Genomic DNA, 13,162 nt, shown 5'->3' on the forward strand with positions numbered 1-13,162 from the left:
AAATAAAGTCACTTGCAATGGTAAGCCTGTCATTTTTTTTTTTTTGCAGTGCACGTGCCCTGCCCCATGCTGGGCTTTAGGATCAGATTCCATCCCTGAACCCTGTAGTGTCTGCCATTTCCACACACACACATGCACCCAGCCTGAGTAAGAGATCATAAAACATCCCATCAGGCTTTTCCTGTGGCATGTCTGCTTGCGGGTCAACACTTCCAAACCACAACATAAGACCATCTCGGTGGCAACGACGTGCAGACACTCAGTCACTGACAGACATAGAAGAGGACCGTGTGCTGGAGCCTGTTCTCCTCTGAATAAGGACCACACCTGCACCGAGTCTCTGAACAACAGGGTGAATGCACTGTGTAGTTCATTAAATTGATAACGGGTGACAGTACACTGTGTGTGCTGATGTGGATCAAATTATTGTGTCCACTTTTCAGTCCGTTAACTTAATTTGCCCCTTGCTGGAAATGCAAAAAGAAGTGCGTCACAAGTGCGTAACAAGTCATAATTCATAGCCTATTAAATAAAAAAGCAATCTGCAAAACAACTAGTAAGTAAATATATCAACCTAATGCAGTGGAGGGGAAGTATAAAATAGCACAAAAAAATTAGAGACACTCAAGTAATTTACCTGAAAATAGTACTTAAGAGCAGTACTTGAGTAAACTGCATTTAGGTATATTCCTTCACTGTTTTGCCCTACTTTTTTACACAGTTAGATTTCTGCTGCCAGTGAGTATCACTCCCTGATCTGAGCTTAAGTACTTGACCTGGAACACCCCTCACACAAGTGAAGGCATTAACATTTATGGAGGAGACAAGATCCAATAATTCAACATATTTACATTGCTGTAGGTCTAATGATTCATCCAAACAACCATGTGAATATATGTATGAAGTTTGGATTTTTTTTAAATAAGAAGATGAGGATTCTACCTTCTGACCGTGAGATCATGAGGTACAAGCTCTATCCACTATGCCCCAGAGCAGATATATAGACAGATATAGTTTAGCACTACTGGTAGAACTGATAACACCAAACAGCCTAAAAGTGTCCTGAAAGGAAAGCTGTCCACGTATATAAATGTGGGGATGTCTCCCTCTAGAGCGCTCTGACACAAACAGCACCTTTCCTGTGAAGCGTTCACTCTCCTTGTGTGTCTCTCTAAATGTAGACATATTTCCCTTCTCACGGTTGCGTAAGAATGATAAAACTGGAAAACTTTGTTTGCTTTCACATCAGTTCATATTTGAATGTCTTAACCAACCAGTTACACAAGGTGACAATTGAGCACCTTTGTGTCAATGTCTATAAAGCTGAACAGTTGAACTGTATCATCATCTTTATCATTAACTGTGCCAAGGACATTATGTTTTCGTCTATGTTAATGTGTTTGTAAATGGGTTGGTTTGTTGGTAGGATTAAAACTACTACATGGATTCCTACCAAACTAAGATGGAGGACAGGTTTAGACCCCATTAACCTTTGGTGCAGATCTGGATAAAGGGACACATCCTAGATTTTCTTCTCACTTTTTTCGACATTGTGAGCTAGGACTTTTTTCTTTGTGACACTTTCAGCCATTTCTCGGGGAATAGTGTCTGAATCTTGAAGATAAAATCAGCCATATTTAGGTGACTGGTATCTACGGGTGAATACGAAACTGGACTGTTGGGCCATGGCGAAGGTATGCACTCTACTGAGTGCCATTCTGGTTCAGTCTGTATTTCTGCTGTACTGCCAATACCTTGTTACTGTGGATCTAAATATCAGGAGATGGTCATGTTTTTTGGACATGTGAAGCCGATGGAGGCTTCTTGTTCTCTGATAAGCTCATGGTGAACTCCTGGGTCCATCAAGTTCACGTTGATGGGAAATGAAACTGTGACGAAGGAGTAGAAGGCTGATCAGGTCTGGTGTCTGTGTTTGTTGAATGAAGACTTCTTACTCATCCTTTGAGACACTCCTTCTGACTTTGTATGATAGGGGTTTTTTTGTCTCCAATCATGTGATTACAATATATAATCTACTTGTGATTTCAGTGTCTTTGTGTGTTAATTTAACTGTGTTCGGACCGCTTTTCAGAGAATTTCCACAACAAGTCTTAAGAGACAGAATGACGAGTCGAGGCCCACTGGGCTTAATTAATTTACTTTACTCATCACCTGCACTCTCCAACACTCTTGTTTAAATAAATCACAGTAATCATAGCAGACGAATCTCGGTGAATAATACAACTCTGTGTATCAGAGAGTCTGTTTGCAAAATCAAATTGTGCAACCAGAAAAATTACAGTTATTGAGTTCAGGCTTTCTCAAGAAAGTCACATTCTCTCTTACTCATTGTTCCTAACAATGTTGTTATGTCATGGACACCTTATGTTTCAACCTTTGACTCTCACCATCGTCAGAGTTAGATAGGATGAACTGCACTGAAATTGAGTGAAATCTTAAAATCAAGGATTTTAATTTGAAACATTCTCTATTTATATATACCGACAACCAGACTAAAAAGACAAACAAAAATAAACTGAAAACAGAAGATGAACAGATACAAGTCAGCCGAGTGATCGAGTCTCAAGTCATTTTATTTTCTGTCAATTTAAGTTGCAAGTCAATAAAATAACTGACACAAGTGGACTTGAGTATAAGCCACAATGACTTGGACTTTAGATATCATTATGTGCTGATACAACATAACTTTTCCTGGATTTGAAGGCAGCGTTACAGTAAAGTTATGTCATTTTCTGAACTTAACAGACTGTTCTACTTGTCCTAATGCTTTCCTTGACTCACTTAGTCATTATATCCACATTACTGATGATGAATTGTGTCTTCATTTTGTGAAAGTACCAAAGCCAACCCTGCAGTACTGTTGCAATATCCAAATATAGGTATTTGATTAAAGAAAATATTGTGACTGTCCACTCAGGCAGATTTCAAAAGTGGAATAATTTTAAGGCCATATGGTCCAGCACCAGTTATTCGATGTTTTTGATTAGCTCCATGGCCATTTTCCAACCAATTCCTATACTTAAAACCAATGTAAAGTGTCACAGCTAATGCATGTTGACTCAATAAAAAAAATAAATAACTATATGTGTAATTTCTTACATGAGAGGGAATAACCAACTGTCAATACATTTCTGTGGAAATATCCCTTGATGTTATTTGAAATAATTTAATAAAAACACAAGGTTCATGTATAAATCTACATTCATTTAATTTAATCAGATTGTTTACTGGAAGTAAAACACTAAATCATCGTTTTGGACAGATGCAACACAGTGTACACCGGATGTATGTCTTGTGATTGTTGGCTGTTGATTGATATTCTAGTTGTTTCCAGACAGCTGCACTCCGCTCTAAGTGTCACTCATCATTACGCAGTGATTTACATCTCTCACAGCCCATACTATGACTCAGCTCATTACGGTCACTGGCATGAACACACACTGTCACTGTCATTTCTGTGGAAACACAGGCGTCACCGAGTGCAAAACAGGGAACGTGTTGCCTTCAGGCTCCCACTACGATGTCCTACATCTGAGGCACTGGATGTAAACAGACGTCTACCTATGTCTGCTAAATGTGACGAACACAGAAAACATAAAGCCAATCGCATCCACTGCTTGAAGTGAGTGTGCTGATAGTATCTAGAGGATTCAATACAACAGGGAGCGTTCTAGTACTTAAATGACTTCCTCATCGCAGGACAGCCTGTTATAAGACGCATCTGTGATAATCTTTACCCAGATTTATCGACGTTTCGACGATTTAATAGACAGTCGCTATGTATGTTCTCTGGAGCCTCTTTAAAAAGGAAAAAGAAAAAGAAAGAAACCAAAACGTCACAGTTGTGTTGTGCGCTCGCGGCGCGAATGAGATATTTCCGGCTGCGCGCGGTACGTAAAGGCAGCATACTACAATAGGCCATTTACTCAGCTCTGCTCACGAGCGCTGGCTGAAGCGGCCGGGTGCAGCGCAGCAGGGGGGAGAGGACACAGCAGACACTGGGCTGTGCGCTCCGTGTGCACAGACCCCCAAACAATGATACACAATACTAAAGATTTATACATATTAATAACATCAAGATGACACTACACGTCCGCAATGTTTATCTTCAACTGTTAAAAAAATATTATCGAGACAAAAAAAATAATAATAATACAAAAATAAAGGACAGTATTCATTAACGGCGCCACAGCAGGTCACATGGTGGATTAATATTGATATCAATGTTATAGTAGTAAATCGTAAGGGGACGTTTATTTTTTTGTATTCTTTTCAAACATATGTTAGTATTTAATATGAAAGAATTCCGGAGACACAATGCACCTCCAGAGTGAAACAGAATAAAACCAAATAGCATGTCATTTTATTAAGTATTGGATTGTTAAGTGCTGAAAGTAAAGACCAACCGCTGACATTACAATTGTTAAACTCCTCTTTGACTCTGAATCATGAAGCTTAAGTTATATTTAAGGACAATTCTACCTTAAAATAAAAAAGAAGACTAAAATGATCTGCGTAGCTTCAACTACAGACTTTTAATGGCTGCTTGTCGTGGTCTCATTCATTTTATTTCATTAAGACAAGTTATTATTCACAAAGCGAGTCAATAGTTGAATCCACCAGTTGAAATACTATGACCCCCAACCTACAGAACTTTAATTTCGAGTTGAGTGCACAAACTGGAAGCCGTTATGGTACACGTGAAAGGGTCTTGGCTCTGCTCCACAATTTTTTTTCATTTACGGAAATCCGTGCGCAAACTGATCGCATGATCTGTGCACACTGCAATATGTACTCATGGATTTCCACTTTTAAGTAAACTTTTCCCCCCATATAACCCCCCCGGGCTCTGCTGAATACTGACCACACACGAAAGAGGAAATTATTATCCTGATTTAAACATGTTCTGTGTCCCTGTACCTGAAAATGAGACACATTGGTGAGCTTTCATAGTCTGTTATCTTTCTCACGGCATTTTTGATGATGTTTTCATCCGTGTAAACACATTAATTATTCCAGCCTTCATTGTCCCCAGGGGCAGAAACGAGGTCTGGGAGCTTACGTAATTGACAGACAGTGTGCCAGTTTGTCTTCCCTTTTGTCCCGCTTCTTGTGTGGTTATCCAAACCGTGTGCACAAGCTTTTTTTTGCAATCGTTTACTACGTGCCTGCGTGCAGCGTGACAAGCGCATTTTTGCACCCGGCGCTGTTGTTCCCGGGACACTATAAAAACAGACACCCGCTGTCTGACATTCACAACACTGACTCATCTGAGACTGAGGACGCCTTCTCATCTCACGAAGAGACACCTTGACATCACCTGAACAATGGACCCTTGCGAGTGCTCTAAGAGTAAGTGTTCTCAATTTACAGTTGTCATCCGATAGATTTCATGCCTGTCGTGTTTGTCGAACCGTTTTTGGTCAAATGGGTGAATAAATGTGAAACTGATGTGGCTGAATTTGTGTCTTTTCAGCTGGAACCTGCAAGTGCGGAGGATCCTGCACATGCACAAACTGCTCCTGCACCTCGTGCAAGAAGAGTAAGTCCCACAGTCCTCACATCCATGACACACGTGGAGAGGAATTCATGTTACTCAAGGGCCAGAACACCTGAATAATTTAGTATGCTTTTTTTTTTTTTCCATCGCAATCCATGTAGTATATAATTTTATATTTCTTCATTGCTGAGTAAACTCGGTCGTAATGTAAAATTTTGGCACTGGATTTATGCTGACTTTCTACCGAAATCAGCTTCTACACAGACGTAGCCGGCTGCCCAGGTGGTTTTAATTGGTTTTGATAAGGGTAAATCACAGCTATCCACCAAGTTGACAATCTTTTGCCTTCAAACCATGCCCTGATTCAACGTGGGGGTTTTGTTTTTAATGTCCTGGAATTAAAACAAATTCTTACTCCACCTCATACAATGGAAAGACTTATTTTTAGTCCACAAAACATTTGAGGCTTAAAAGCCTTGCAGAATCTTAAATGGTAGTAGATGGAGACATTTTGTGTGTGTGTGTGTGGTCAAACTAGTGCACTAAATTAAGATGGTGTGCCTTAATGCTCTTAGCTCTTCAGCTGCAGTGACGCTATCTGATTAAGGGTGTAAATGACAACATTAACTTCACAAATGGTGCTTTTTTTTTTTTTTTTTTTTTTTTTTTTTTTTTTTTCTTCCTTTCTAAGGATTGTATCGGCTGTGGCTTTCTGTTCTCCAAGTGGCAGATTAATTGACTGCTGTTGTCACTTTATCATTGCAGGCTGCTGCTCATGCTGCCCAGCCGGCTGCAGCAAGTGCGCCTCTGGCTGCGTGTGCAAAGGGAAGACATGCGACACAAGCTGCTGTCAGTGAGGAGTCTGCAACATCAGCTGCTTGCTGCCCTTGTGATGGCGCCTGTGCGACCAGTTTAACCTTTATTACAGTAGCAAATGTCCAGAGAAAGTCATCTATTTTGTACTTGTCAACAGTGTTGAAATAAACATGATTCCTTAAAGCATAAGTTTTGTCTCAGTTTTGCTTGAAGTTTGAGCGTGTGTGTATAGGGTTTCAAGCCTTGGCATAAAATGAGCTTGTGTGCTGCTGAGTGTCAAGTTGTCTAATCAAGGTCACACTTGGTTGCTGTGGTATACAAGCTGAGGCTCCATAATATGATTATGGCTGCAGACTCTACTTTCAGTGGTTCACTAGGCAGGTCAAGTGCAGGCTCATTCACCCAAATGCTACTCCATGCTGAATGTGTCATGATCCCAAAACACTCTGGCGTGGACAGCAAAGTCACTAGAAGCCCTGAGATCCCAAAAAGATGTTTGCACTGTCCCATGAGCTGAAAGCACAGGGCAAGTTGTTTGGGCCCTTTTCCAGTTGAGTCCATCTGCTTCAGTGAAAAGAATGCTTTGAAGCTCCTGATTTGTGGACTATGTACTTCCCTTTCTATCAGTGTGGGGATAAGTAGATGTCCATTTTAGGGTGAACTTTTTTCCCTTTTTAAAAGTGGCCTGTATGTGGTTCAAGTCAAAAGTTTGTCCAGAAAGTAAACGCATGAGGTGTATTTACAAACTCATTTAACCCTCTCGGACTTTTTATATGAAGGATTTACAGGCCTGACGACATTTTAGAGCACATGCAAACATTTTATACACATACATACAACCAAAATACACAAAGAACACATGATTGTAAATGCCTATCTGCTGTTTAGGAGTCTGATGGCAGCAGGAAAGAAAGAGTTCTTCAGTCTGGTGGTCTTGGATGTAACACCTCTGTACCTCTGGCCTGAGGGTAGAAGTGTGAGGTCTTTGAGGATGGAGGCAGCTTTCCTGTGGACCCTGAGCAAATGTATGTGCTTCTCACGTTCCAATCGTCTGAGGACCACAGAGTATTCTTGGTCTGTCTTTTTTTCCTATTTTATTTCCTACTTTTGAGGGGCGATGAAACAGTTTTCACCGAAAAAGGAGGAATCTTCACCTACACGGAACGTTCTGATCACGCGGTTTCTGGTAGGACGAGGGACGGTGACGTACACCGGAAGTGTGGCGTTGTTTCTGTGTTCGGGGAGTTTTAACCAGTGTTTTCGTCGTCCAGGAGTTTTACTCATAGTTACTTTGACTTTACTGGTATAATAGTACATTTAAGTGCCTCAGCATGCCGAAGGTCGTGTCTCGAAGTGTCGTTTGCTCGGACACCAGAGACAGAGAGGAGTACGACGACGGAGAAAAGCCCCTCCATGTCTACTACTGCCTGTGCGGGCAGATGGTTCTGGTGTTGGACTGCCAGCTGGAGAAGCTGCCCATGAGGCCGAGGGACAAAGCCAGGGTGATCGACGCGGCCAAACATGCCCACAAGTTCTGCAACGTGGAGGTGGACGAAAACGCGTACATCAAGAGAGCCGAGGGCATCGAGCGGCAGTACCGCAAGAAGTGCGGCAAGTGCGGCCTGCGGCTCTTCTACCAGCACCAGGAGAAGAACAACCCGGCCACCTTCATCGTGGACGGGGCCGTGGTCAAGTTCGGCCAGGGCTTCGGCAACACCAGCGTCTACAGCCAGAAACAACCAGAGGCCCCCAAGAAAGTCCGCGTGATGATGACCAAGAGGACCAAAGACATGGGCAAGTTCAGCTCTGTCACCGTTTCCACAATCGACGAGGAGGAGGAGGAGATCGAGGCCAGAGAGGTGGCGGACTCCTACGCGCAAAACGCCAAAGTGATCGAGAAACAGCTGGAGAGGAAAGGCATGAGCAAGAGGAGGCTGCAGGAGCTGGCTGAGCTGGAGGCCAAGAAGGCCAAGATGAAGGGAACCCTCATTGATAATCAGTTCAAGTAGAGAACTACAAATGAAGGACAGACTGTGAGAAAAGTTGTGATCCTCCACAGAACGTCCATTTCTGATCTGTCCAGTACATAGAGAGGACCATGCTTGGACAGGACTTTGATCAGCTCAGGACTGGTGATTTTTGTTTTTGTTTTTGTTTTTATATATATGTAGGTGCTGCACATTCAGATTTTGATCTTGGGTTGAGGCTGTACACCAGTTATTGTTCAAAATATTCATTTGTACATAAACTGAGAAATAATAAACATGTTTTGGTATTTTTTTTAATGCTTCTGTTCTATAGAGTTCAAGGTCACTGATCTAAAATACTGTCAGATAGTGTGCAGAGGTATTGACAAAACAAGTGTTGGTGCCCACGTTTAAATATGGCTCTAAATGATTGATGAATCCATAAAACAATATTGTAAAGGGTATTGTTATGTGCACTTACTAAAGCTGAAGTGACTAATTCATTATGCAGTTAAATTGATCATTTAGGCCATTTATCAGGGAAAAAATGTAAACTTGATCTGGTTCCACCCTGAGCTGTGAAGATTTGCAGCTTATTTCTGTTTCCTGAAGGTCTGTTAACGCCCCTTACTTTGCCAAAGAGACAGATATTTCCAGCTATGGTCAGAAGTGAAAGCACAAAGTTCTCAAATTCTTTAACACTTGTATGATTTTAACAGTTAACAATACTACATAATTTGAATGAATACATTACGTTCTTATCACTTATTATTATTTGTAATAGTTATAAACAGTTTTTTGAGGGCTTCTGAGTCAGACAGTGATTCATGATCTCAAAGTTGGGAAAATGTAGGTTAGAGTCTAACTGGCCTATATTTCCCCATCAGCACGTTAATGTGGGTCATAAAAATAGAGGACAAATTAGGAGAACAATGTGTGTTGTAGACTGAATGAAACACTTGGCCACAGCTGATAAACAAAGTATTTAGGGCTGCAGATGTCGGCCTTGGTCTGTCTTTCTCTTGGTTAAGGACAGAACTTTGAATAAAATGTTAAACGGTTATAAACAAATGCAACCACCAAATGCACTCTCCACAGATTACTACTGTAGATTGTAGAGAAACACTATTAAGCAAAAAATACACATTTGAAATCAAATGATTGCCTTTAACTTCAAACCCATGAGTACACTCTGTTTTAAGGACTAGTGGCCCTGAAAGTATGACTTTTTAAAATGTCTTCAGGTTATCAGTGTCAAGACAGGTAAACGGCTCGGCTGAAAAGAATTATCAATGGCTCAGTTCCACTTAAACGTGCAGTGACCAGTGACTCAAACAATAATGCAGCAATGATGTTATCAATCTCATGTGCTTTCTCTCCAGTGACTGGTCAAAATGTCTGCTGTGAAAAAGTAGCAAAATTATTTATCATTTAAATTTAATTGTGACATAGATCAACATATTTGTACTTTTGGAGCAAATATTTGCAGCTTGTATTTGATCTGTACAGTTATTGAATTAGAGTTTTAGGAAAAGCTTAGAGATTTCTGTATGACAAGCGCACAAGCATGGCTCTGATGCCCTGCCTGTGTCTGCTGTCTGTGTTGTATAACAGAAAACAGTTGTAGGCTATCATTCTGTATTATATAATGAAGTATCTCTGGGAGTTTTTACACCACATGACCAGTTTTGTCCTCATGAAGCAACAGACTGTCGCCTGGAAGCAGCCATCTGGGCTTTGTGATTTAGCTACAGCCAGTGGTTTCCTCTCATGGGGAAACAACAAAGGCTCAAGTAAAAAAAAAAAGCAAAAGATGTCAGAGTTTTTTTTTTATTTATGTCTGACAGTCATATGATGAGCCCTGTCTCTATGTGGGGACCCAGCAGACAGTTGCTCAACAACTACACCTGAGCCTAATCGAGAGACTTTTGTTATCAGTAGTGATGTAATGACTTTAGAGCTGACAACAGCTTTAAATATGTTTTATAAAGACCAAAAAGTAACAGAGTTAATCGTCTAAAAACAAGGGGAGTAGGCGGTCATCATTATTTTGTTATTTAAATCTCCTGTGTCTATTTATTTCTAGTGGTACAAATGATATTTTGAAAAGAGGATGATCATAAATATGAGAAATATTTGGAGATTTTAGCAGTATAACAATTGAATTAAAGAAAACCAGGAATGTTATTTGTATTTTCCCAAGTACATAACATTTGTTAAGAAAAATATCTATACAATAGCTGTAGTAGTATGATACATTTGGGGAAGTAAATATCATTCGCAACAGTAGCAACAAATGACATTTTTGCAACTTTTTCACAGCTCAGTGATGAATTTTACAAACTGGGTGGGCAGAGCTGACACAAATCATGTCAATCATGTTACATGATTCTTGTGAGACATGTACTTAGATGCAAGCGTTGAAGGAGTTAAGGTCAGTTTACTAATTTACTGTGTGTTTTGCCCTTAACTACCTTGACTCATGTCTGGTATTTTGACTGCAATCTATAAAGCTTTGGTTTTACATGACATAGATAACCCCACAGAAGTAATGCAGTGTTGCTTCACATGATGGCCCTGAACATCTAAAGGGTAAAAAGTTCAACATTGGGCTGCTGTCATATGTAACATCAGGTGTTACATGTGTTCTCTTGATCTTTATTTTTACTCTTTAATAGTTGTATCAAGATACAGCTTTCAAGACAGTTATAAAATTCACACTATGTCAGATACCATTGCAAAAACAAACTGTGAATATGAATGCATATTTCAGCCTTACAAATTAAGTTTTCTTTGTGCCTTCAGCCCTGTGCATATTGAGCAGGCATAGAGGTGGGAGGAATTGTGTTTCATGATTACAAATGTTATTCCTGTGCTTATGGTCAAGCTACTGTCAAGCCTCATTATTAAAGGTAAGACCTATTTTATCTAAAAAAGCGGTGTTGATTTTCTAAGGCTAATCTGAGAACCTGTCATGTCTCTTTCCCATTTATAAATATCACATACTAAAGACCCATTAACAATAAAAAGAAGATGATATAAGAAAAATGATTTGTCCTGTGTCAGTGTTTAAGTAGCCTGGACTGTATCATGAGTTACTAGCTGTAAAGCATGTTGTGGCTCTAGAGGAAACAGCAAGGATCTGACAAATTGCTTCTAGTGACTCAGTGGCTAAGCTGTAGGTAATGTAGAAACCAGGTTTTGAGAAGGAATAACAATGCGTGGAGTAAAAATGGCTATACCTCAATTTGGATCATCTGTTTTTAAACCGTCCATGGTGTTGTTCAACAGTCTTGCAGGAGTGCAATACCGAGCAGTGGACTGCTTTTCAATTTCTGGTATCTTTGCGACCCAGAATGCAACTAGCCGCAGAGTGACATCACTTACATTACATGCAGCATGCAGCCTACAAAGGGCTTTCCACATATGCAGTTAACTGGAAACACACTGTTTGTAAAGTTGGAGTAGTTACCCTTTAAGCAAGTTCACAGTTTGCCGTTTGGCTGTTTGTCAAAGTCCTCCCGTCCAGCTGACAGAGCAGCGGGGTTAGTCACATCTTGAAAGAAGACGAAGAAGTGTGATTTCCGTGTATCGTCCAATCAGCATCGACTCCAGAAGTGCCGGGGCAAATAATGTACTTTACTGCATGTTGTACCACTGCTGAAAAAAATTAAACAAGAGACAATAACTGTAATACATTCAGCCGAGGAATATAGACAGGACTCTAGATTCATCTGTCCCAGACAACAGGTATGAAGCATGTCAGCCTGCAACTATGTTTTGTCAGATATTAGAATGATTAAGACGACACAACTGGCAGCATGCGAGACCGTTAGCCTGCTGGCTAACAGTTGAGCGCTATTCATTTTGACATAAAGCTAACTAGTGTAGCACACTAGCAAAGCTTTAACTTTCTCACATTTGTAGCTTTAACATCTAATTCGCTCCTCTCAACAAATGAAATTACCTATCTGTTGTTGGTGTTAACACGAGTAAGGCGAGTTTCTAAACTAGTTAGCCCAGGTGCTAGCATTGTGCTAACGCTAAGCTAAATGACAACCACCAAAGTCCATGCGCGCGCTGTAGGTGTCACTTTGTTTATGTGAGCTGTCAAAAGATGCCCTGGTACCTGTATGTACTTCAAACCCGAGGCTACATTTAGTTTCTTCACAGTTTGGATGTTTCTTACACTAAGTAACTCCAAATGTGAAACTTCGTGGCAGTAGCCAAGTCACTGTATATAAAGAAGTAAAATATACAATGACATTACCTCTGTTATTAAATTTTACATTGCAAGTATTAAGTTAAGACCACACGCCATACAAACTGTACATTATATCTATCTTTGCATACAGTCTATTTGGCAAGTGAAGAAAAATGACACACGGAAGTAGTTTAGATATAAAGAGCAACACCTGACATGAGTTAAACAATAAAATGCAGCATACACTTCAGTGTCTCTACTTACACAGTGTCCTTATTCTTTTTTTTCCTTACAGTGTCTGCTCTGTACACCAGTCTATTTGATTTGAAAAGCAGTTATGACCAAGTACTGCCTTGTAGTTTGAATATGAGGTTGTTTACATGGTTATAGATCCTTACTGCTGAATTAATCATTGTTTAATGTAGGGCTCTGTGGTTGTGTTTTTTAAATTTTTTTTTAAAATTACAATACATATTATGAATATGATGTGTTGAAATCTCTTCAAAAGCACTTTATCAAATCTAGAACTGGGGGACGATATCAATTGTCCTGATATTTTTTGACCAAATTCCTCAATATTGAAATTGGGGCGATGTTGTAGGGATGACGTAGTGCTTCCACAAAATATGAACATAAGGAAATTGATTGGGATGT

General features: G+C 40.1%; 3 protein-coding genes across 4 annotated transcripts in view; all 3 read left to right on the forward strand.

Moving 5' to 3' along the window:
* Nucleotides 1-5,269: 5,269 nt before the first annotated feature.
* mt2 (metallothionein 2) lies at nt 5,270-6,526 on the forward strand. Its single transcript, XM_037107097.1, has 3 exons — nt 5,270-5,373; nt 5,498-5,563; nt 6,287-6,526. The coding sequence occupies exons 1-3, from the start codon at nt 5,349-5,351 to the stop codon at nt 6,376-6,378; spliced, it is 183 nt and encodes a 60-aa protein (XP_036962992.1). The 5' UTR covers nt 5,270-5,348; the 3' UTR covers nt 6,379-6,526.
* Nucleotides 6,527-7,255: 729 nt separating this feature from the next.
* c8hxorf56 (chromosome 8 CXorf56 homolog) lies at nt 7,256-8,731 on the forward strand. The gene has a single exon (XM_037107096.1). It carries the CDS (start codon nt 7,669-7,671, stop codon nt 8,344-8,346), a length of 678 nt encoding a protein of 225 aa, XP_036962991.1. The 5' UTR covers nt 7,256-7,668; the 3' UTR covers nt 8,347-8,731.
* Nucleotides 8,732-11,895: 3,164 nt separating this feature from the next.
* Nucleotides 11,896-13,162, forward strand: part of nup93 (nucleoporin 93) — a 29,081-nt gene continuing 27,814 nt past the window's right edge. The window contains exon 1 of one of the 2 annotated variants that reach the window (XM_037107094.1): nt 11,896-12,054. The gene's annotated coding sequence lies outside the window, so the exon portion shown is untranslated. The remainder of the gene's footprint in view (nt 12,055-13,162) is intronic. The other variant, XM_037107095.1, reaches the window with a different exon arrangement.

The sequence above is a fragment of the Acanthopagrus latus genome, chromosome 8 (genome assembly GCF_904848185.1).
Source record: "Acanthopagrus latus isolate v.2019 chromosome 8, fAcaLat1.1, whole genome shotgun sequence".
Taxonomy (NCBI): Eukaryota; Metazoa; Chordata; class Actinopteri; order Spariformes; family Sparidae; genus Acanthopagrus; species Acanthopagrus latus.

Coding starts and splice junctions, on each gene's coding strand:
- c8hxorf56 (XM_037107096.1), top strand. CDS start 7,669: ATGCCGAAGGTCGTGTCTCGAAGTGTCGTTTGCTCGGACACCAGAGAC.
- mt2 (XM_037107097.1), top strand. CDS start 5,349: ATGGACCCTTGCGAGTGCTCTAAGA. Junction 5,374..5,497: donor CCCTTGCGAGTGCTCTAAGA/GTAAGTGTTCTC, acceptor GTGTCTTTTCAG/CTGGAACCTGCAAGTGCGGA. Junction 5,564..6,286: donor CTGCACCTCGTGCAAGAAGA/GTAAGTCCCACA, acceptor TTATCATTGCAG/GCTGCTGCTCATGCTGCCCA.